Source organism: Halichoeres trimaculatus, unplaced genomic scaffold (assembly GCF_033239565.1).
Source record: "Halichoeres trimaculatus isolate MK-OKI-2021-1 unplaced genomic scaffold, fHalTri1.1 fHalTri1_scaffold_2, whole genome shotgun sequence".
Lineage (NCBI taxonomy): Eukaryota > Metazoa > Chordata > Actinopteri > Labriformes > Labridae > Halichoeres > Halichoeres trimaculatus.
In genome coordinates, this window is record NW_027437180.1 from 27829124 (window position 1) to 27852895 (window position 23772).

Here is a 23772-nt window from a genome sequence, read left to right on the forward strand (position 1 = left end):
ACATGACTTAAGACTTCCATACTTTTATTTGGATATGTATGCTGCATCATGCATTCATGTTTAGACAGGCAACAAGGTAGAAAAAAAACAATTGACCAAATATTTTCAGATACCGAGCAATGTGACTGGGTTCAGCTGAGGCAAACGTGGTGATAAATGGTCCATTACTGCTACAATATACTTCACCCATAGCTTTATTAAAAAAATCCTAATAAATTTGTTAGGATATTAAATCATCATTGGTTAAAAGGATAGTTGCTTGAAGTTAAAAAATTGTTGGTTAGTATGACTTTCCTAAGTGAACTGTTCAGAGGAGGTCAAACAGGCATATTACTGACATTAACTTGGAAGGACTGATAAATATGGTAGATACAAAGTTTAACACTAAATGTGACCAAGGCATTCAGTATCCCTGTGCTGCACTTAAAGAAATTTACTATACACTGCTTAAACAGTTATAAAGATACCAAGGCCACAGATTTGAAACACTGGAACCAGAAATGTGTCTCCCCAAAAATAGCATGTAGTTTAATCTCAGAAGACCTAATCTCTGTTAATTTTGTGAACCATTAAGACTCAAGGAGAGTTACAGAGGACTTCTGCTGGAAAAAAATCTCTTAACAGTGTGAGAGAAAAAAAAATGTGGACCATGACTTAGTGTGAGGACTGAGAGTGGAGTGTGCTTTGGTTAGAAGAAAATAGTACAGTGAAACTCCAGCTGAAGACAGTACGTGCATTACTCATGCGAGGCACTTTCTTGTTGTTCACTGAAGAGGCAGAAGTGAGTCTGCCGTCCGTGTCCGTGCCAAAAGGGTGTTAGATCCTTGTCCATTTCTACGTCCTTGTGTGCGGCACACCTAGTGTTTTGGTAACATAACTGAAGATTGTGCTGTTGACTGAAACAGACAAAAGAAAACAGATGGTATTCAATTGATGCATTACAGATGAATAATTACTACTAAGGTCACGATGGGGCTGTCTACTGCATTTTTGTTTGAGTTTGAGTTTCCAAATGGGGAGTTCATATTTTTGAAAAAAAAAAAAAACCTGCTGTTCTCACTGTATTAAAAAAATGTTTATTTTTAGAATTATCATCATTGTCATGATTGTTAAACCCGATGTGGCTGTCATTAAATATTATGGAATATAAATTCAACCTTTTTAAAAGTGAAAACCTCTTATTAATTTATCAAAAAGATGAAAAGTTTAACCAGTTACTTTTCTGCACCCTTAAACTTTGAGCAGATTTTTTAAAAATATCATGCAAATGCAATTAATGTACTAAGTGAATAACCACTTTCTTTGTCATGTTATGCATTTAATAAAAAACAGGTTCTTTAATTTTTATTTATACTGTAGTATGGCTTCACAAAGTAAATTCACTGAGAAGGATGGAGACAAACTTTTTTTTCTGTTAAGTGTGAAGGGATCTCCAACCAAACCTAAACCCGTCAAGTTAATTTTTCTACACCTATAAAAACTTCACAGACAATGAGTGATAAGATATAGCCCTCAGATGAATGCAACTGCTCACGAGTGGCAGCAGGCCCACACAGTATCAATTACCCCCATAAACAGATAGTGGACAGAGACCACACGCCACACAATGTTAGATTATTCTTTTGAACAATGCTTTCAGACACAACAGTTGGACGGAAAGAGACACGTTAATCTAAGAGACTGGGTGCTTTAAGGGTAAACAAACCATCTTTCATAACTACTCAGTTGACGGAGGAACACTGAGGTGAATCATAATGCTGACAACTTACTTTCAAGGTCTTCATTGTCTGAGCCCAGTCCATCTGACTAATCTGAGGTATGGCAGTGAGCAGGATACTGCTGGCTTTGTTGGCGTTCTCCTTCATCGTCTTTAGTACATTGTCAACACAGACCTGGGAAAGGGGAAGACAAAAACAGCCGCTGCTGATAACATTCACCTCCTCCAAGTGGTGTAACAATCACTTTGTGGTTGCAAAATATGAACATTCTGATATTGTTATTGCTTCTACAGACAGTGTGCATACTGTAAATCTAAAACTGGTGGTTTTATGGCTTGGATTATCAATCTGTATATCTTTGATAATGTCTTAAAATCACTTAAAATGTGGATAGTTTCTATACCTGCATAAATGTAATCAAAAGTTTCTGGTCAACATTTTTTCCAATTTAAATGTAGATTATGCGAAAGAATAAATCATAGATAATTAAAGTTATCTTGACATGACTACACCCCATATCAAAACAAATTGGACATTGCACACCTTTGCTTCAAAATTGCACAAGTCACTAAAAGTGGGATTAACTGGGATTCGCCGTTGAAATTAAAAACATACGTTCATCAAGAAAACAATTGTTTTTTAAGTTTTGCTGCAGCACTGGTTGAGTTTGAAGGCGTGTCAGTTTAGTTCAGAGTGCATGAAGGAGAACTTGGTCTCAATCTTATAGGTAGAGAAATCTGGAGTTTATGGCCTGTACACATCAAACAGGTGATTGTTACACTTTTATAATTCCTCTTGGAGCAACTTTGTTGTGTGGGAGTTTTCAAAGGTAACTTTATCATCAATACTCATACTTTCATTCCTGTCCACTACAGTTTTTAATTTTCAATCCTACCGTATATACCCAGTCTAATGTCAAGGACTGCACATTGCTGATGGGCGATATAATGGTTAAAGGGAAAGTTTCAGTAACTTCAGATGTGAAGATCAGTAAATTTCAGCCAGCTATGTTTTGAACTCACATGAGTCATTCTGTGGTGTCAACAGTGCACAGAGTCATAAGTGTTCAACCGATCATGTCGAGGATACAAGTAACCACTATATTATTTAGGATCAACGACAGAGCTCAAAGAGTAAAGATACAACAAACAGTTCAATTAATCCAATCTCAATCCAATGACTTTGATTCAAGTTAATCTGGTAAATCTGCCAGAAAGTGTGTAAAATGGTTATAGACCAGATGGGCAAAAACTTGCAAACACTACTCCAGTTCCTTTTTTTTATTATTCGTAACTCCGGTTACCTACATTAACCTCTCCCTGGACTGTTTTTGTTTTCATGTCCCACTCTGTATGGCTCAGTTCATGTTAATGTTTTCTGGTGTTTGCCAGGATGAAGACAGTGAAGCCGATGACTCAGAGTGACTCAACCTCCTCTGGCAGGGCTTCCACCGGAGGCTGGCAGGCAAATTGACTGAGGGAGGGGGGGCAGGAGGTAGTATTAGACTGGGTGGGAGGCGGAAGGATGTGGCGAGTGCTCTGCAACAGGAGGGGGAAGAGGTCAGCTGCAGGAACTCGGAAGTGGAGTTGTGAGCTGCACTGGATCCGTGACAAATATGCCAAAACTCGCCCGCACAGTTCATCTTCTGCTTTATCAACAGTGTCTGTCTGAGGTCACTCGGAAGCCATAAGAAGCCACAGACACTCAAGTCTGCTTACGGAGCACAGATGGTGAAAACTTCTGTTGAGAGAACTAAATTGTGGATGTAAAATAAACAACATCTGGGCTCCTCTTAAAAGTTTCAGGGCTGAGCTAATCTTAACCAAATAGCCTGAACTTTTTTATTATTAAGAAACTATCAGTCTTGACTCATTTCTCCGCAATGGCTGAATATGTGGCTGTTATTTTCTCTTGACCAAAACAATTTGTGACTTCTTTACAAGCCATCAATATGAAAGTGATAAAACACTATCTGGCTCAAATAAAGAAGGACATAATGCACCGTGAGATTAAGTTTCCTGCTAAAGGAAGAGACTGATCACTGCGGTTTTATAAAAAACAAGCTCTGTTATGGACACAGCTCTAAATATCTCCACTTTGCATAGAGTAGAATACAATAGAATGCACTTTATCTATCCCCGAGGGGAAATTCAGAGTCACAGCAGGAGTACAAGAAAGTGTACAAGAAAGTGTACAGTGCAAAAAGTGGCAGAGTAGGAAGTGAAAAAAATATATTAATAATTCTTTTAGAGTCATATAAGGACGGAATGCAATTAACAATCAAAGCTTAAGTGACTGACTACATTTTCTTGAAAAAGGAGTAGTCTGACAAGTCTGAAAAACAACGTCAATGCTTCATTCACCAAATTATCGGTGCTGCTGTGTCACATTTAACCCAGCATGAACGTAGGAGGGTCATGTGATTTAGTAGTCATGGTTTTGTCATGCACTAGGCTTTTACAGCACTGTTAAGTATTGTTACGAATAAAGGTAGGCATAAAACATGTTTGACAATTGGACAATTTTTTATTTTTTTACACAGTTTGTAAATCTAAAATCTTTCTGTTCTTCAGCATCACAAGCAAAAGTCTTGATTTGATTCAGAAGAGAGTATGGTAAACAATCATTAAAAATAGCAGAAGTTTTGCTTCTCTTTTTCCCAAATGCCCACATGAGCCTCAACTGACTTGTTAGCTTCCTACTGATGTCAAAAACAGACCCTAACTCAGAGGGTAGCTCACATTTAGCAATTGCGACTTTATCTAATTTAAAATAAAAAATGATGACATGATAAGATGTCATCATTTTCAGGTCGGTGACTGTTAGGCCACAATCGTAACCTATTGTGAGTGTGCAAAAAAAATGTTGTTCGCATCTATGGCTTTTCAGGCAGTCATCATGGCAAGTATGTGAAAAAGGTTTTTGTGCAAACAATTGGTGCAGCAAAATTTTGCAAGACAGAAAAATTTTCCCCTAAGCAAACCTTGGCCCCCACCTTTAATGGGATTAAGTGGTGAATGTTGTTTGGAATAATCTGCTTTCTTGTTAGAAAGAATGTGGTAAATAAGGAGGGAGAAATCCCGGGAGGAATTTAAAATAAAGAACTGAAAAATCCCTGACATGTTAATACGGGTTATGGTATTACAGTTGTGAAATACAGCAGAAAACAAGAAGAAAAGCTAGGCTCGCACAGAAGGTAGATCATTTATGGGTACGTTTAAGTCATGTTTTCAGCCTGCTGAAATCCAGTTAAGAGCACAAACACAAATGATTTCTAGCGATGAAGTAAATGTAAAAAGAAAAACAAACTCTAACTGATAGTTACTAAAGGATTCTAAGACACCTAAAAGCAAATAGTCAATTTAGCCAAACCTGTTATTGCTTGTTGAACAAACAACCAAACAGGAAGACAAACAACTGATGTCCTTAAAGTGCCCTGACCATGCTTCAGCCTGTGCCCATAGTGACTCACAAGCGGCACAAACAAGGACCGGGAGACATCAAAGCAAGAGAAACGGCTGTGATGAGCTCCAGCCCGCCACTCACCGCCTCCTCATGTTCCTTCCAACAGTCGTAGTCTGTTGCCATGGCGATGCTGGCATAGCACAAGCCGGCCTCCTTGGCGAGGACCACCTCTGGCACGGTTGTCATGTTGATGACGTCAGCACCCCACTGGCGGAACATGAGGCTCTCCGCCCGGGAGGAGAAGCGCGGCCCCTCGATGGACAGCATGGTCCCTCGAACATGACACTTAATCCCCAGGCTACGAGCCACCTCCACCAAAACCTGAGGGAGACAGCAAGACCAGCTAATGAAGAGGGGAGGCGTGCTGACAGCGTTCATTCATTTTGAAAGCGGATTCATCAAACATCAAGTGTGTGTAAGTTTACTCCATGGCTACATCATCAATTTGAGATCTAAGCTTAATGAGGAATCACCAAAAACAGACCACAGATGTGACATTTTTTCCTGTCTAATCAAAAACGTAAAAATCCATTTTGTTTAAATAACTTCTATAATATAACATGTAGAGAAAATGAATACAATATATAGAGAAAAAAAGGACTTTAATAAAAGGAAACCCAATAATATTTACAAATCACCACAACAATTGGATGTGAGAAACATTTCTACGAGGTGTATTCATTTTTTAAAGTTTGACCACAGCTCATCTAGAATGGCTAGGGAGAAAGATTTTTTTACCTATATTGCAGCCAGCCACCAGGGGGAGCAGTTTTTGTGTAGACCTCACTTCGAGCCCAGCAAGATAAAATCAATTTTTTTTACAGTCTATGGTCTGTTTCTGAAACAGATTTCTGAAGCAAATCGGCTAAAGCAAATCGGCCGCCATGTTGGACAGTGATGCGGGCTTTGAGTCTTCACACTAACAGCTATAGAGCGCCCATCAGTCACGTAGGCTGAGCTGTGCCTCTGATTGGGTGAACTCGGGATCTTGATATCCTCTAAACTGCCAAGTTAAACACCCCCCCCCCCCCCCCCCCCCACGGTGTGGGCCAATAGTGAAATTTGCGATTCAGACTGGTGGCGTTTTTTGTACCAGCCAGTAAATGGGTTTATTTCTGATGTAAAAAGGGCTTTTTTGGCTTGGTGTGTACCTGACTTCCAGTACTCCTGAAGCCAGCCTCAAAGCAGACACTTGAGAAACAGCAGATCTTAGCATTTCAGCATTGTCTCATATTTTTAGACCTTAAAGCTGAGCACTTGTCCTCCCACTTTCATTTTTATTGGCTCAGAATTGGCTTTTTATATCTACAGAAAAAGCGTGGTCCTCTTCTATGGAGGCTGCCATCTTACACTGTCGTGTTTCTACTGTGGCACAGAAGGAACAAAGTAGTGACACAGGTGTTTTTATAACAAGTGAGTTGTGTTGTAGTCATACAATTGGGGGATCAGACTTATGCATTACAACACCACCTCTGCCTCTGGGGAGTGGGCAAAGGAGCATTTCAATGGCTTCTTGGTATTTCTAAGTACCCACAATTCAACTTTCACCTTTACATTTTAATTTGTATAAGTTGGTATAAGTTTCCTCAACAAAGCAACGGACAAAAGCTCAGAGAGCACAAAAAGCAGGGTTCATGTACTTGAATGTATGTGCAGAAATTTGAGGACTGACCTCTCTGGTTCTGTTGCAGAAAGGCTCCGCCATGGGGATGTGGCACACTCCTGGAGGGCTGGTGGGCTGCCCGTCAAACAAAGTCTGAGCCCTCTTGGTAGTTCTGTGATAAAAGAGAGAGAAATTTGTGCCTACCACTGTCACAGCATGGCATGTTAACTTCTAAAGTGTTGCTAAACTAGCCAAATATACAGAGAACAAATGTTTGCTTATTGCAAATAAACACTGACAAAATCTTCACACACTTTTAACCTTCACTCTAATGACAGAGACAATAAAACAATTTTAGGAATCACTTTTAACATGAACACCTCATATAAGTATTTAAGCTATTTCAAATATGAATGAGTCTGCCAGAAACAAAAACAGTCTTTGAGGATGCTGCCCAACCCTTTCTCTGATCCTGGCAGAAGAAGAATTAAGTTAATGCTGTAATGGAATGAGCCAGCTGCAGCCGCACCCTGCTGACAATAAATGCCAGCGGTGTGTGACACAAAAAATAGAGTATAGTATGCTGCTATAGGAAGTGAGTTAGAGTCCTGGGCTGATCATATATCAGTCAGGTCATGCCAGAGGTATTGTTGGATAGAATTAATTATTACCTCCACAAAGGAGGTTATGTATTTGGGAGAGTTTGTCCGTCTGTTTGTCGGTGAATAACATAACTTAAAAAGTAACGAGCAGATCTTAAAAAACTTCCAGGAAATGTTCACAATGGGATAAGTAAGAAGTGATTACATTTTGGAGGTGATCCAGATCACTGTCTGGATCCAGGATTTTTTTAAGGATTCTTTATCATTGTGAGATAGGACCGTTTTCACCATATGTGTATATAACTCCATGATAAATAGTTGGATTGCTTTGCAAAACAATACAAGACAAGACCGTGATAATTTCTGGCGGATGTGAAAGTACAATCCAGATCCTGGCAATATTCTGGATACTAAGATCTGGAATATGAAATATTTACTGGGTCATCATAATTTTCAACACCGTCAGGTAACAAGTAAATGTACAAACCTGCAACTAACACCTAACTGTAGCTGACAGTCTGCTGAAAGGGAGTATAACATTAAAGTAGGACCGAAGTGTTGTGTGACTATCACAATATGCTTGGCGGAGGTCTGCGCTCTGAGTGATTTTTTTAGTTCTGATAATGTAAAAAAGGCCAATGCTGCTGATGCTATAACACAACAATACACTGATGTAATGTGCAAAAGAAATAATGTAAGCTGTTGTTTAACATACCACAGTAGGTTTGTTAAAGATGCAAAGCTAACATGGTGAGAGGACAGAACACACCCCATAGCTAGCACACCAGGGGCTTTGAGTTGGGGTGACAGTAAAAAAAAATCTGCTTTAATTTTCAGTTTCAGGGCTGCAGAAGTAGTTCTTTCTAGGGTACATTATGACCACAAACTTTGTAGCACACTTAAACCTGCTCTACAGCAACACACTCATTTTTACAGTAATAACACTTATAATTAGATAATTAGACTACATCAGACAAATTCTACTTTGACTAATAACGCCCAAGACATCCTAGATGAAAGTGTCAATATCTGCCCTCAGGCAAGACACTGAACCCGAAACTGCTCCAGAAGGCAAAGCAACTGGAGTATGCATGAGAGTGAGAGACTTAGTGTAGATCCTGATGGGCAGGTTGGCACTTTGCATGATCATCACAGTACACATAAAGGTGTTTTTTTAATCATGGGGTGTGGTATTAATCACCAAGTACACACAACTAGAAATGAAATGGACAAAAGAAGTGCAGTCTGTGACATTTCTATCAACCACAACACTAGAAATGAAATGGACAAAAGAAGTGCAGTCTGTGACATTTCTATCAACCACATTTCTACAAACAGTAATAATTTATTTGCTATTCTTTGCATTGGCAGTTTAACTAATAAAACTTGGCGAAATCAGTGCTTATACTTTGTCACTGCCCTGCATTGACTATTTAAACTTGGCAAAGCCCACAGCAGCATAGTAACCAAGTGTTTGGTTAGGAGCAGCAGAGGTGACAAAACAAAAATGGCATCAACAGAGTGAGGCCTTTGAAAACATGCTGTCACATGCTGCAGGACAAGTCTGAACAAGTCTGAACAATCGACTTCCTCATTTCTGATAAATAGATCTTGTTTGTGCTTGTTACTTGTAGTTTAACTATTCATCGGATCCTCTAACACGGGCAGAAAAAGCTCCAGGCGGCGTGATGCAGGCATATACAAATGGGCAAAAGAATACACTAAAGGGACTCTGTAAAGGCAGTCTATGGCACATCTCCAACTAAATAACTAACCGCAAGCTAGACTTAAAAAAACAACCTATTTGATGGAGTTTGTTCTATAAGCTAACCGAAAGTAAACAGCTCTCCCACAGGGTCATGCTTCCTGTGAAATATAATATGTTTACACCTTGAGGCCAGACACCTCTGAGAACAGCTGACTAAGAGATTCTCAGGTTCACATACTTGAGTGTTCTCAAGGAAGGATGAGTGTATGTTTCTGATGACGTTGACCTAGAAATATAAGATCTTCTTTAGAGATTTGCAACAAGCCAAGTCAGCAAATAAAAAAAGAACTACATTGTTGAATATTACATGAATATTTTCTAAAGATGCAAATAAGACCAGGAGTCTCTGCCAGATCAAATCTCAACAATATAAGCAGTCTCGTAATTTTCAGTATTAGAACTCAAAGTCTAAATTCTGACAACTGACAACAGAGAAAGAGAAATACAAGACAAACAGGAAGGAGACCTGACTCTAAACAACAGTGGCAAGGTTCAACACCAAATGTCAAGTCCTCTCATTCTTTCACAGAGCAGCCAGCTTAGCGGTAATACGAGTCCCATCAGTGAGAAGTGTGAGAAGATGCTTATATTGATATATAACACACCATGTGTGATGTCTTTTTGGGAAAGGAAGGGTCAAACTATTCAAAAGCAGTATATTGTGACCATAAGCACAAGTTTATGTTAAATGTTTAAAAATGTTTATGTGCAGGCTTTTTTCATAGGAAAACAAAAAACTTTTTTTTTTTATTTAAACGTCTAAACCAGGGTGTTAAAAAAGTTTTTCTATTAAAATAAGTAGTATGGCAACATACTGTAGATTATGATGTGAATGATTTACTTTATGGGTTGTGCTTGTAGAATAAGCCTGATGAACAGGTCTGTTGGTCACACGAGTTTATTTCTTTTGGTGATGAAAAGCCTAGTTGTGTATTTGGATGCAGTCAGCTCTACACAGCAATGCGCCGTTTTCTGCTGTTCATGAGGTTGAATTAGTGGATAGAACAGGGTGAAACATTTTGATTAATACAGTCTCACTGACTTTTCTAAAACACTACCACTGTACTAGTAGATATGGAGGAGAGCAAACTAGTGGTAGTGGGACTGACTTTGGAGTCTGGTTTTGTAAATTGCTTGTACAGACACTAAATTTATATTTTTGCTGCACGTCAAACTCATATATTTATAAAAAAGAGAAAAAATTGTGTGCATTTATCAGCTGAAAAAATTCTTGTTATCATTTTGGAACACAATTTCCTCTTGATATGGTGATACTTTCTTATCGCATGAACAGCTCATTTTGTTGTTAATCTACAAATTCACTCTTGGCTTGCCAAATATAATTTTTGCAAACCTACTTAAAAAACAAACAAAAAAATTATACATTTAAATTTGCTATTCAAAATCTCGACGTTCACATCCCACTCACCTGTCTATAAACTGATCTATAATGACAATGTCTCCAGGCTGAATCTCCTCCCGCAGTGAGCCACAAGCTGTGGTAACCAGCAGATGTGTGCAGCCTTCCTCTCTCAAAGCCCAGATGTTGGCCTGGTAGTTCACATTGGATGGCATTATGGTGTGCTGCCGCCCATGTCTGTATGTGGAGAACATGAAACTCATAATTAGCAGGAGTAAAAGTATGAGGACCTGCTGAAAGTGTGCACTACATATGTAATTTTCTAGATTTTTCCACTAGATGGTGCTAACTGTTTGACTAAAACAAGTTATCTTACCTTGCAAGGAGTACACATTCCACATTTTTTATCTTCCCCAGTATAAGAGCATCTGATGGCTGTTCAAGATGAGCACAGGAGTATATTTAGACTTCAAAATATCATGTGTTATCACAGTATGTATGAACTTAGTTAAAGCTATCATTCTGTGGTTTAAAAAAAAAATAAGAAAAGCTCTTGTTCAAAGATTGAGAAAATAAAACTCACCTTTCCATATGGTGTCTCCACATAACGCTCAGTTCTTCCCTCCAAGATATCAGGATCATCAAGGCCTGAACCGCCAATGATTCCAATCTGAGGAAAAAAAGGTACAGAAATGTATCAATGTGTTTACTATTGGAAAAGGTACTTTTAATAAATGTGGTGTCTAAAACTCCATGTGCACACAAGACAACAGTTGCTCATTCATTACCTAATCATTAAACCTGATGCTGTTATTCCCCCTAAAGCTGTTTGTGCTGTAACATACTAACTGTTTGTTTGATAACGGTCAGTTAACAGGTAAGTATATTTACTCAGGTAAATAGATGTACATTAACATCAGTTCATATTTACTTTCCTGTTTATGATAGGTTACAGTTAACAGTAATGCTGGAAGGCAAGTGAATTTGTTTACTTATACTTTAGGTACAAACTCATTCATTTGACAGCTGTATAAGTTACAACCAATCTTTCAGATACATAAAAAACTAAAGAAATATATCTCTTTTCTTACTTAAATCTATATCCTTACATCCTATCCACAGACATTTTTCCGGGATAGCGTAAGTCAAGCAACACAAACCAAGTTTACACCAGACATGCAACAATCGATCGATGCCAATTTCCTTAATTTTGGGGGATCGGTGACCGGCTCATCCTTACATATAAAACTGATCTTAAATACCTCTGGGAAGGTCTGACAGCCAGCCATTGTTGCTTTTTGCTCTGAGACTTAAAACTCAGGACACATTGTTGGTTATTTAAGTTAAAACATAAAGATTTTATTGCTTCACAGGTATTGTTCAATGATTTTCAGTAAAATAAGATTGGAACATTAAAAAAAAAATTTATGCTGTCAGTTATAAAAAAAAAATAAAAATCAGTATCGGCCCAAATTGGTATGGGCAGGTAAAGCTTTTTAAGACAGGTGATAGGCCAGAAAACTGTGATCAGTGCACCTTTGATTGCCACCATTGATTGCCTGAATCGTTACACTGGATTTCAAGAAACTTAGATCCTGTGCAAAAATAATTTAATCTGCAAAAATGACTTTGGACCATTAGGCAACAGCTGTAGCAAAATTGGTCAATATACAAAATTAGCTGATTAGAGTGCTACACCATTGGTTTGAACAATTGACCCTTTTCACAATATTCTTAATTTATGAGATACTGGATTTTGGGTTTCATTAACGGCAAGCCATAATCATCACATTTCAGAGAAAAAATGAGAATGTGGTTCCTTCTTCATCCAATATCTCACAGCTGTCACATCGTAGAAGAAGCTTTACAGCTGTTGGGATGCACTCCACCTGGCCACGTGCAGAATGAACTATGAGGGTTCAATCTGACAGCAGAGCATCATTACAGCTAGCATAAGTGAGCCATGTGCAAAAGATTGCAGGGTACTGACAGATTCTGCTTGAATGAATTCAAATGCTTTTCCCGCACTTTTAGGTTTGTCGCAGCTTAACTTGTCAGGAAATTACACAAACTAGCTAAAATTTCTCATCGATTGTCCGCTTTTATTGTGCTCGATCGCATAATGTGTCATCTCTAAAACTATCAGAGCGTGGCATAATGAAAGACTTACCTTAATGGGCACCGAAGAAGCCATGCCGACAGCGTTATTGTCTGTAAAATACAAAATTTGACCAAGTTTTTGAGATGCACGTTATATAGCTACAACGTTCACATCCGTAAGCAATATGGGTTAAAAGAAACGCCCACTTCCTGTTTACCTGCCTTCAAAATAAAAGCACGGAATTCACCGTGTGTATGACTTCACAAAGTACTCACGTTTGAACTAGATATGTTATTAAAATACCAGAAATAATAGATAGAATACACGTGGGATAAAAAAAGAGCATTAAAGAGTGATAACTTAATCAGCTGATCCCACATTTGAATGAACTCCAATTAACAATATGAAGAAGACTGACTTTATAAGTGGCAGACATTCCTCCATTATTTTTCAACCAGTACTTACCTATTATTGATCAATTTAAACGGTCTATGGGGTAAATAAGGTAAGACGCTTGGATTAAATTATTTTAAGCATGGATGGAATGGGCCTTCAGCTTTGTGAAAACTGCTGGCATTTTCAGTTAGGATTAAACAAGAGAAGTAAGAAAATACATTTGTTGAACACTATCCCACAACCATCATTAGGCTAAAATAATTTTAATGCACCTATTTAAATAAAATTTTCTCCATTTTTATTTTAAAGAAATCAAGAGAATATGTGTTCATAGATATTACAGATTCCTGTTTGGGAAGCCACAGGGTTTTGTCTTAAGCTGGAGAAAGGGGATGAATGTTAAATACCAAGAAACTTAACTGTTCACAAACCAGGAGAGTTTGAGCATATCCTCTGTGACAATTGGTGAGAGGCAGGGCACACCTGGACAGGCCGCCAGTACATCACAGGGCTGACATGTAGACAGACATGCATTCACAGACACTCTTAAACATATAGACATTTATAGTCCATAATCAAAGAGACAAGTATGTTTCTGGGTTGTGAGAAGCCAGAGCGCCCAGAAAGAACCCATACATGCACAAGAAGGACATGTAAACTCTTAACTGAAAGGCTCCTGCCCAGCCATGATTCAGACCTTGTTGCTATGAGGGAATGGGTAAAACCACTGCACCATCTAGCACTTCCAGCAAACGAACATACTTATTAACCTCTTAGTGCATATGAAAACAATTCAGATAACCTATGACAATAACTACATTAGTATCTTTGTTACAAACAGGGATGGGCACTTTTCACATTTGAAATGCTACAATGCCCAGTACCTGGCAATTGGTATCGGTACTCAACGGTACCAGTTTTAGGTACTTTTGAGTGTGTTTATGTAGAACTAAATATTAATTTGTTTAATGATAAAATCTTAAAATTTTTCAATTTAAAATATCTATTTCTCAATATTGAACTTACATTGCTGTGTTCATGTCCAGCATGGAAAATCACCTACTCTTCCACTCTTTCACAGTCATAAGGATGCGTTTAGGTACCTAAAACATGGTACTATTTGATTTTCTGTGAATCGATACTCGGTACGACAGATGGAATTTGGTCGGTACCTTTAAACGTACATATATCGGTATCCATCCCTAGTTACAAATAAAAACAACACAATTAAAAACATAGGACACAGTTTTGATCAAAATCATTTATTTTAGGTTAAACTCAATACAAAAGAGCCCATTCTGACATCCTTACACCACCTCTGGACAAGTGCTACTCAATGAGTAGCGGGCAGATTTGGTCTTACCATTATGTTTGACTTATGACTACATTAAAAAAAATATCAGTTATAAATCCCTGAGAACACCTGAAAAATAAAATACATCTCTTAAAGAAAGAGAATTTATAAAATCAAAGTTCCCTTAAAAAAGGATTTGGATTTGATGATAGTAGCACTTGGCACAGACATGAGTGTTGTGGGAGAAGTCAACAGTCAGGAAACCAGTCATTAAGGGCCTAAATGGTCTCTTTTACTAATAAATTCAACTCTACAATTCAGTTCAATCCAATTGTATTTTGTCTGTCATAGAAGAAACTGTGCTGTTGCTGCTGCAATGGCATTTATAGAGGGACATGTGTATTCGTCATACCCCGAGGCCTAGGTCTAGTGACCTCAAACATAATATTGTTGTGGTTTGAATACTACTCACAGCCATTAGCAGCCGAGTGGAGCCTTTACTTTTCACCCCTAATTACAAGAATCTGAAAATTCATAGAGCTATGTATGAGAGTCAGGGGCCTGGGTGGCACCACAGTTGGCAAAAGAATCACTGTCACTATCAATAGTAATAACAGCAGGGGAGTGCTTTTCTTTGCGTTCATTACTCCTGTGCCTTTTGCTCTTCTTCTTGTGTTTCTTCTTTTTCTTGTGGTGCCGCTTGCTTCTCTCATGAGAGTTCTCCTCATTGACGAGCTCCACACTCAGACTCCTGCTAGATTTTCCCAACCTCTCTTTGGATTTCTTATGATGCTTCTCTTTGCTCTCTTTCTTTGTGAGAGTGGAATTTTCACCGTCTGAGTTTAAGTTGGAGATGGCATTGGATGATTCCTCCAAATGTCTTGTTTTGTATTTCCTCTTGCCACCAGGCTTGTCGTGGTGAGACCTCTTTTTGGGTAAAGGAGAACGGCTGCTGGAATAAGACCTGGATCGAGAATGCCTCCTGTCCCGTCTTCTGGATTCTTTGCTGCAGCTCCTGGAGCGGGAATGGGTGTGCTGTTCTGAGCGCTTGCTAGAACTGTAATAATAACAGTGCCTCTCTGTGTAATGCATCCCTTTATCCTTTCTCTCTTGGCTGTACTGTCTGTATGTCTGATAGCTGTGCTCGGCGTCCCTCCTTTTATAGTAATTCTCACTCTTATAGTAATAGTCTCTGCTAGTAGAGTAAGAATAACCCCGGTCTCTGGATACAGTGCTGACACTTGGGTGGGTATTGGCAGGACTCCGGCTTGAGTGCCTGTGCCCTCCACTTCTAGACCTCCTCCTCCTCCTCCTATGGTCTCTGTCCTTCGACCGCCGCCTCTCTCTGTCTTTTCTGTATGATTTACTTGATGTCTTGTGTCGACTCGATGTTGAGGAGCCACATCTTTCTTTTGAACCAGTCTGATAAGCTGTTTCTGTATTTTCTGAGAGTCCAGCACCACTGCTCTGTGAAGCCACAGGACTCAGACTGGGGAAGCGGATGTGTTGTGGCAAAAGAGGCACTTTTTTAGTATCTTCATCAGCAGACTCGTCAGAATCAGAGGAGAGCTTCACCAGCTCTGGAGTCCTATCTGCTGTTGCCTTGACAAACCCAACAATGATACAGTCATCACTGTCAGAAGTCAAACCATCCTCAGCGTTTAATTTACCCTGTGTTGTATCTGTGTGTGTGAGGGGACTCATTTGCTCCAAAGAAGCTCTGAACTCCTGTGTCTCCTCCTCACTGCTGTCCGAGTCTGAGTCTATAACTGACACACACTCTGTCCTGTTCTGCTCTGCTGTTGTAGAATAGGAAGGCCCCGGTGTCTCATCATCCCATGCAGACTGGCTCAAAGTAGATGTGGAGTCTGCTTGGGGATCCAGTCCCACAGAGTGTTCCTCGTCCTCTGAGATGGCAATGACAGATGAGTTAGCGCTGCTGTCTTCATCTGAAGACGGTGCTGGGCAGTCATAGACAGCGTGTTGATCATAGGCCTCCATATTAAAGGGAGATTTGGCAAAACTGATAAACTCGTGCAGAAAGTGGTCTGTCCGCCCCTGGAGGAATGGCCTGAGCTCTTCCTGAATAGCTCCATCCTCCATGTCATAACGTGTAATCCGGGACATGATGATATGTTGCACTATGTTGACCAAAGAACCATGGGCTCCGTAAAGCACGATAAGTTCTCTTTTTAGCCAGGGAACAAGTCTGTGCAGACAGGCAGGATTCCTTCTGAAAAATTCAGCAGTGGTGTCTCTAGAGCGGCCACCATCACGAACACCCCGAACCCTCACCCCTTGGCGGTAGAGTTCTCTCCTGAAGTTGATCATTTCTTGCTCTCTGACATTGTTCACTGCCCTGCCTTCACTTGCAGCTCTTCTCTTTGCTGCCAAAGTCATTATCATGCGCCGAACATAACGGTCCTGTGACTGCTGAGGACGAATTGTTGGAGCCTCGAACATAACCCCATTATCTGGAGGAGGCATTGATCGACGGACCTCTGTCAAAGTTGTGCGGTATCTAAACCTTACTCCTCCAAAAGTTCCAAAAGAGCCATTATCCACTGGTTTCAGGTCATACTTCTTAAAGTCTTGCTCTGATTTTATGCTGTGATAGATTGAATGAAAGGGCTGTTTGCACAGCGGACACTCAGCTTTGTTCTTGGACCACTCATGAATACAGCGGAAACAGAACTTGTGCAGGCAAAGGTCGAGGTAAGAAATGTTGTTGAATACATCCAAACAGATGGGACACTTGGAATCAGGTGATGCCTCTGCAGACATTGTGTCAGTGGCTTTCCTCCTGCCGCTCTTCTGGCTCTGCTGCAAGGCAACTTTGATTGCTGACATGATCTAAAATGACAAGAAAAAAATAAAAATTGAAATACCACTGTTATTGGATAAGCAGAGCATAGTATGGTAGCCTTGTAAATAAAAAAGAAAATAGACCTGCTTTGAATTCTACTCTTCACAAGTAAGGAAGTCATGTGCTTCAGATTATTTGTTTTATTCGTTTGTGTACTAGGCTTCTCAAAAATGTGCATTGTAACTTATGTATCTAATACCACATTTTAGATTGTCGTGACTGTAGATCATTCCGTTTCATCACCAAATCACTACCACCAATGTCATCTCTGTAGAAATAATAACAGCAGGCTTCTCTCTGTCAACATTCTGTAACACAATTTCTATGTTGAGGGCTAATTCTATGTGGTATTTATGATTCTTGACATAATAGTAATAGTAATAAAATCTAACATAAATTTCCTCTTCCAATACTTTCACATACAGCAAAACGTACCAACGTTTCACAAAAGCACCCAAGGTTCTTACAGAAGAAACAGCCACTTCTACTTTTACGACCTATCCAACAACCTTGTAGTTTTTATTTTTTTTATTTTTATTTATTTATTTTTTCAAGAAAATCACACGACTTACTTCTGAACAAGCGGTATGTCAACAAGAAATGACAGTGTCTTATAGTAGCAACAAAAAGTCTGACGTCATGACAAGACAGTCCATGACATATTTGGTATCATTGAGTAACGTCGTTTCTCGGTCATTTTTACGCTGACCCTGGGGATGTCTGTCTCTTTATTCACCAGATCTGAAACATTTATCACGACGGAAAACAATAATTTAATACCTAATAATTAGATGACAACGTTCTTTCCAGCTCTTGACAGAAATGTTTTCTTTCAGTAGCTGAGAAGGTTAGGTTTGAGCTGTGCTTTGCGCCCTGTTTGTCTGTGTAACAGCCGATAAACATCTAGTGAAGGCGGAATTGCACAAACTGACACACAGAACCACCCATAATTTACCGCGAATCAACACTGGGAACTCTAACAAGTCTACATACATGACAACTTGGAAAACCACGTTCAGCTAAGTAGCTCAGTCAGCCAAGACGTTAGCAGTTGAGTTACCAAACATTCATGTAGCTAAGCTAACGAGTGAGGATCTCGACAGCTAGCTGGGACGTTTGAGAAAAGTTATTTATAAATACCTCTTACTCCCTCAGACTTTCCTGGGATTAGAAACAGACCGCCTTACTCCATCTAGTTGAAAATCGTACACCAGCACGAAAATGTAATAAAGGGGTAACTGTTTAGAAGAGCAGCTGAAATGGCCTTGTAAGACTCCATAGTATTCCGTGTTTTTTTGAGTGAATTGACGCACAACTTCCGCCCTTCAAAATAAGAGTCTTTTTATTAGGATAACCGCTCAATTAGATGCTGAGAAAAGATTTACCAAACATTCAGAATTATTTTACACTTACAATATTGACCATAGGATATAACAGATTTTTGATGACTAAATGAAGACTTAATACAGGAAAATACATCACATAACACTGCACACTTACAATTAAATAATCGTTCGTGGAACAAGTTTTCTGTCAGTCCTGTGACATTCACATAAAAGTAAGTGAAAAAGGTCTGCCATAGATGTATGTGATATTATCCCCAGTGTAAGTGTTTTGAGTCAAGCTATAGTTCTGACTCACAAGTATCCTAGAATAAAAGAATAAAACTTCATTTTAGAAAACGTGCCTGAATAGTTTTCATTTAGTTAGACATAAGCTTTCCAACTATATATTAATATTGAAATAGTATTCCTTTAAAAATACATTACACTATCCTTTTTTTTACATTCAGTAGTACTACCAATTTCTAGTTTGGAATTTTTCCACCCAAGAAAGCAAAAAAACTTAAGTAAAATGTTTTTAATTCAAGGATGAAAGCATGAAGGAATGGAATATTACGCAACTTTTACAGTTCAAGATTCCCCTCATACACCTTTATATTCATTAAAACTATAATAGTAATAAATCCAAGATATTTCCAATAAAAGTAAAAAAAAGTTCTGGCTGAACAACCCATATTATACATGGCAAAAAAAAACTACATTTTTAATATAAATTGAGTTACTATTTAAAGGGGCTGAGGAGCTTCTAAGTGATCCTAAAAAGTCTCCCTTCTAGATATATGCCTGAATGTAATCCACACTTTAAAATTAGCATATCAGCGCCAATTTTGCTGGTTGCCGGTTATTTTAAAATTCTACTTTTAAGCCTCCCCATCGGGTCCAACAGGACCGGATTGATTTACACCACGTCCAGGTCTAGGTCTCTATGACAACAGCATGCCGGCTGACAAAGTTTAGTAGTGAGAAGAGAGATCTGTGTTTTTCTCTGCTAAAAACAATTACTATTGAAGTGATGATGGACACAGGAGCAAAAGAAAGGTAATCGGTTATATGTTATATTGCAAAATTCAGTAGAATTCAGTTATATGCGTTATCTGTTTGTGATAATGTCCAATCCAACCCATATGCAGCAGTTGTTCTGCAGTGGTCTGTTCAAAGTGTTAACTTGTCACGTTAGCTTATAGATATGTCGGAGCACCGGGCTGCCTATGTTGCTGACAAATTCGCTGGCTGCTATATTCGCTCAATGTCACGTTTCAAACCGTAGCACTACATAACTGTACTGATAAATACCTTACCTCTGCGTGTTGTATCCTGTAAAAAGTTGTTTTGAACCAAGAAAATTTGTTGCGATAATAATAAACACACGCCTCACTAAAAGTAATTTACAACATTGTGCGGACAATCTGGGCCAGAAGGTGGCAGGGGAGTGCAATTAAAACAGATCCTCCTTATAGTATCTTTAATAACTGTTTAATGCCCTGTAAGCAATGCTTGCAGCACGTACACTGAGGGCAAGTAGTCAGCTCCTGTTTGTTGTGTCCCATGCTACCCAGATTGTTTGACGTGGTTATACTGGTAATACTCTTCTTTTTCAAAGATGTAATCTAACTGATGGCTTGAGAATTTGAAACCCATTTTACCACTTCTTATAGAATAAAATGCATTGTTAAAGTCTGTTTTTTATGCTGGCCTGTATAATTTGGTGCAGAACCCATATCACTTTTAAGGTTGAATAAAGATAATATAAATATTCATCACAACCAATCCTATTACCACATTCCAAGAAATGCATTACACAAGTCAAATAACTTTTGAAAGAGCAATAACATCAGACATTACGTTATATATTTATTGGTTTTATTGGCATGTACATAGTTTTTACAACAGAAACTCTGAGATAGTGAAATATTTATTTTTCAGTGATGATCATGAAACTCAGGGAGGTCTGGAATAACTTCACCCGTCTCCAGAATGGTGTCACCCTAAACACAATGCAGGACAAAAAATTACAATTAATCATATCTCAGCAAGCAGCTCTTGAAGAAGACCACCAGAGCATTTCAGGACAGCGGCTGCTTTTTGCATGAAATCAAACTGTTGTGGTGCTTTTACAGATACAAGTGTATAGTATTTAGCAGAACAGCTTTACAGAAATTTGTTTTACATATTCAGATTTATGAATTATCACCTGAATATTATGATAACTTTATATATTCATTTAAGTTGGATTAAACCTTTTAAAAACTTTATAGGTGTAGGCCCCCTGTCCTAGAGACTGTCATGTTCTATCATAGCAAAAAATAGACAACTTTGACAAAAGAGTCATACTTACTGGAAATATCTGCCGTTTCTTCCCCACAACACCATATGGCCTTGCCTGTAAGGGAAAATGACATAGTTTTTTGGTGCATCTGACACAGAGTATCCGTCCCATGCCAAAGTATTAACCCTGAAGCAAATAACTATATCAAACCTGACCATTTAGATATTATTTTCAGTACATCATTTTTTAATGGTTTAAATTTCTATTCACTTACATTCAAATGGTACTTCACATAGTAGTGAACAAACCAAGCAGGTATCAACACACGTTGTAATGCAAAGACTCCCCCTCTGTATACTTTGTAGGTCTGTAAAAGAGAAACACAATTAGAGGAAGCTAAATGTTCATAAATGAGAAATGCAGCATTCACCACAGAGATTATTAAAATCTAATGGCTACACAGATGATGCATTTTTCAACAAGTCATAGACAGGAAAAAGCTACACATTTTACCGTTTGATGTTCACATACTACCATAAGTTTTTCAGGGACACAATCATATTAGGTGGTGCAATTATGTCCAACATAGAATGTGAATTTCCTTCCCTTCTTCCTAATTTGGTTGTCATGAAACTGAGGCTGCTGAAAATAGTTGTTCCATAAATGTAGTCTAAACTTCGCAAAACTCATAATTAATTTACACTATAAAACAAATGAGAAGAGAGAAAAATGAAAAATGACAACCTCTCAGTGAAAGGGAACAAATTTGCACCCCTGTGGGCTATGATGAAGTGATAGCACCAATGCCATAAGACTAGAAAAAAAGCAGTAAAATACAACTTAGCGATGCAGTACTTCATAATTGCAGAAATAACTTGAAATGTGAACAATTGATGGTTTTATTAAGACCAAAGTTCAATTTACATGAAAAATAAAATAAAACAAAAAGTTATAAATCATATGAGTATGAAAAACAAACATTTAACTGATAATGATGGTATTAATATCTACCTAGGATCCCTGAAAGCAATGCAAGGTAAACCCCAGACTGTATGATATAAACACCACATAACACAACAAAATTGACCATCAGTTTCAGTGCTGCTACCAAATAAAATGATTGATCCAAAAAGCACACGTTTTTAATTTTTTGTCCAACTAAGAAATTATTTTAGAAAGCTTTTAAACCTAGGGTTTGGTGCACCTAACCCTCACTTTGTGATATACAGTAAATAAACTTCAAGTATACTGAAATTAACAGGTATAGGTCAGCCACCACATCAAGTTTGATGCTAACAAATTTTTAGCTTCGCTTTGCCGCAGCTCTGGGAACATAGGCTTTAAAATGTGAACAGAAACGCTAGTTGTTTTTTCACTGGTGTTTAACATGTATGAACTGTATAAATCTCAATACAGGTTTTGTTTTGCCAAAGCTACTGGTAGTTAGTCCTTAGCTCTGTATTGGCACTCACGCTAATTCTCCACAGGCTCTTGGGCTCCAGAAAACTCGTCCAGAACCTCTCGATGGGTCCGACTTTTTTGGGTGGAAGCACAGGCTCCCTGGGACTGAGCTCTTGGTCCTTCAACCATTGCCTCCGGAGCTTTACGAGCTGATCAAAGCGGAGCTTCTCGTCCGGTGTGTACCCAGACATTTCTTATTTCTGTGTTCAACCTCAGCAGAGGCCCACAATGACACTATGGAGGACACTTCCCTTTGCAGTCAGGCCAAAAGGCGGAAACACAACACAGGAGGAAGTGTTTAACAAAGTGTACTGCGACCCCGCGCGGACTGGAAGACCAAATTTTAACACAGCATTGATTTCAGTGAAAGTCTCTTTATTTTTTCACAAATGGCAGTCAATGGACACATTAAGTTGTTCTTTATTTTCATTTAGATGTAGGCTATGTGAAAAAAATTTTCTTAGCCTTCTAATACAAGACTGAAGTATGGCCCAGATTCTACAAGTTTTCTCATTAAATTGTTATTGAAAATATTTAGGATGGTGGGGGACCTTCTCATAGAAATCAGTCTTTATAAACAGTGTCGTATTGTTGCCGGTTATGTATCAATCAGCTCTAAAGAAGAAGACTCCTGGTCTACCCAGAGTCTTTGCAAGAAACTTGGAGAGCATGAAGATTCCCTAAATTTACAGTAAAATCTACAGTAAACAGGAAAGTGGCAATGACAGCAGTTCAGGACAGTGATGACTGGGCTGCTTTGCTCAATGTGAAGCACAATACAATTCTCCAAATGACAGAGCTAAATTTTTCACAAATATATCTATTATTATTCTACACCAAGGTTTTGGCTGGTTACTGTTTTTGGTGTCATAATTGATTTTTTTTGTTCAAGTTCTTGATGCAGTTCTTTTTGCCCTTGACTCATCAGTAGCTCTATTGTTGATTGTTTAAAAGCAATGAATAAATATTAAAGAAATTGTCCCAAATTGACAAATAAAAGCCAAATTATCGATTCCCAAAACATGTTGTACATTGACGAATGACGTTATGAACACACTTTACACACTTTTATTCTATCTTTTTCTTCTACTGTGCTTGCCTCAATCTTGATTTCCCCTGCATTGGACTTCCATGAAAACTCCACGTGGGAGATTTAAGCCCAGAAACTTGTAAATGGGAGGCACCAGTCCTGTCCACCACCACACCACAGGGCTGCTGGTAGAGCACTCTTTTTTAGGAATTTTCCTTCCCTTGGACATAGTGGTTCAAAGGCATAGCTCAGTTCAAAGTAAAAGTCAAGTATTTCATCCTGTCTCAAATAAAACGTCCCTGGAATTCAAACCAAAATCCTTCAATTGAAAAGAAGCCGTTCTATCCACCACACCAAAAAGCTGCCTGGCTGTTCTGGCCTTTTTGCTCTTTTAAATTTCACCATTTTTTTATCACAGTCATACAAAAGTGCAGCTTGGAATTCAGCGTGGAGAAATACTATCTCACTTGTGCAGGATCAAATCCAGCATAATTTAATT

General features: G+C 38.6%; 3 protein-coding genes across 3 annotated transcripts; all 3 read right to left on the reverse strand.

Annotated features, from left to right (window-relative positions):
- Positions 1 to 7: 7 nt before the first annotated feature.
- mtap (methylthioadenosine phosphorylase) lies at positions 8 to 12810 on the reverse strand. Its single transcript, XM_074698241.1, has 8 exons — positions 12687 to 12810; positions 11100 to 11186; positions 10893 to 10951; positions 10586 to 10753; positions 6856 to 6958; positions 5265 to 5504; positions 1770 to 1892; positions 8 to 896 (listed from the first exon to the last, which is right to left on the reverse strand). The coding sequence occupies exons 1-8, from the start codon at positions 12708 to 12710 to the stop codon at positions 858 to 860; spliced, it is 843 nt and encodes a 280-aa protein (XP_074554342.1). The 5' UTR covers positions 12711 to 12810; the 3' UTR covers positions 8 to 857.
- Positions 12811 to 14410: 1600 nt separating this feature from the next.
- Positions 14411 to 18477, reverse strand: toporsa (topoisomerase I binding, arginine/serine-rich a). The gene is made up of 2 exons (XM_074665475.1): positions 18314 to 18477; positions 14411 to 17160 (listed from the first exon to the last, which is right to left on the reverse strand). Exon 2 carries the CDS (start codon positions 17155 to 17157, stop codon positions 14848 to 14850), a length of 2310 nt encoding a protein of 769 aa, XP_074521576.1. The 5' UTR covers positions 17158 to 17160; positions 18314 to 18477; the 3' UTR covers positions 14411 to 14847.
- A 1864-nt stretch (positions 18478 to 20341) lies between these two features.
- On the reverse strand, positions 20342 to 22519 carry ndufb6 (NADH:ubiquinone oxidoreductase subunit B). The gene is made up of 4 exons (XM_074694964.1): positions 22255 to 22519; positions 21057 to 21149; positions 20852 to 20896; positions 20342 to 20501 (listed from the first exon to the last, which is right to left on the reverse strand). Exons 1-4 carry the CDS (start codon positions 22432 to 22434, stop codon positions 20436 to 20438), a joined length of 384 nt encoding a protein of 127 aa, XP_074551065.1. The 5' UTR covers positions 22435 to 22519; the 3' UTR covers positions 20342 to 20435.
- Positions 22520 to 23772: the final 1253 nt, after the last annotated feature.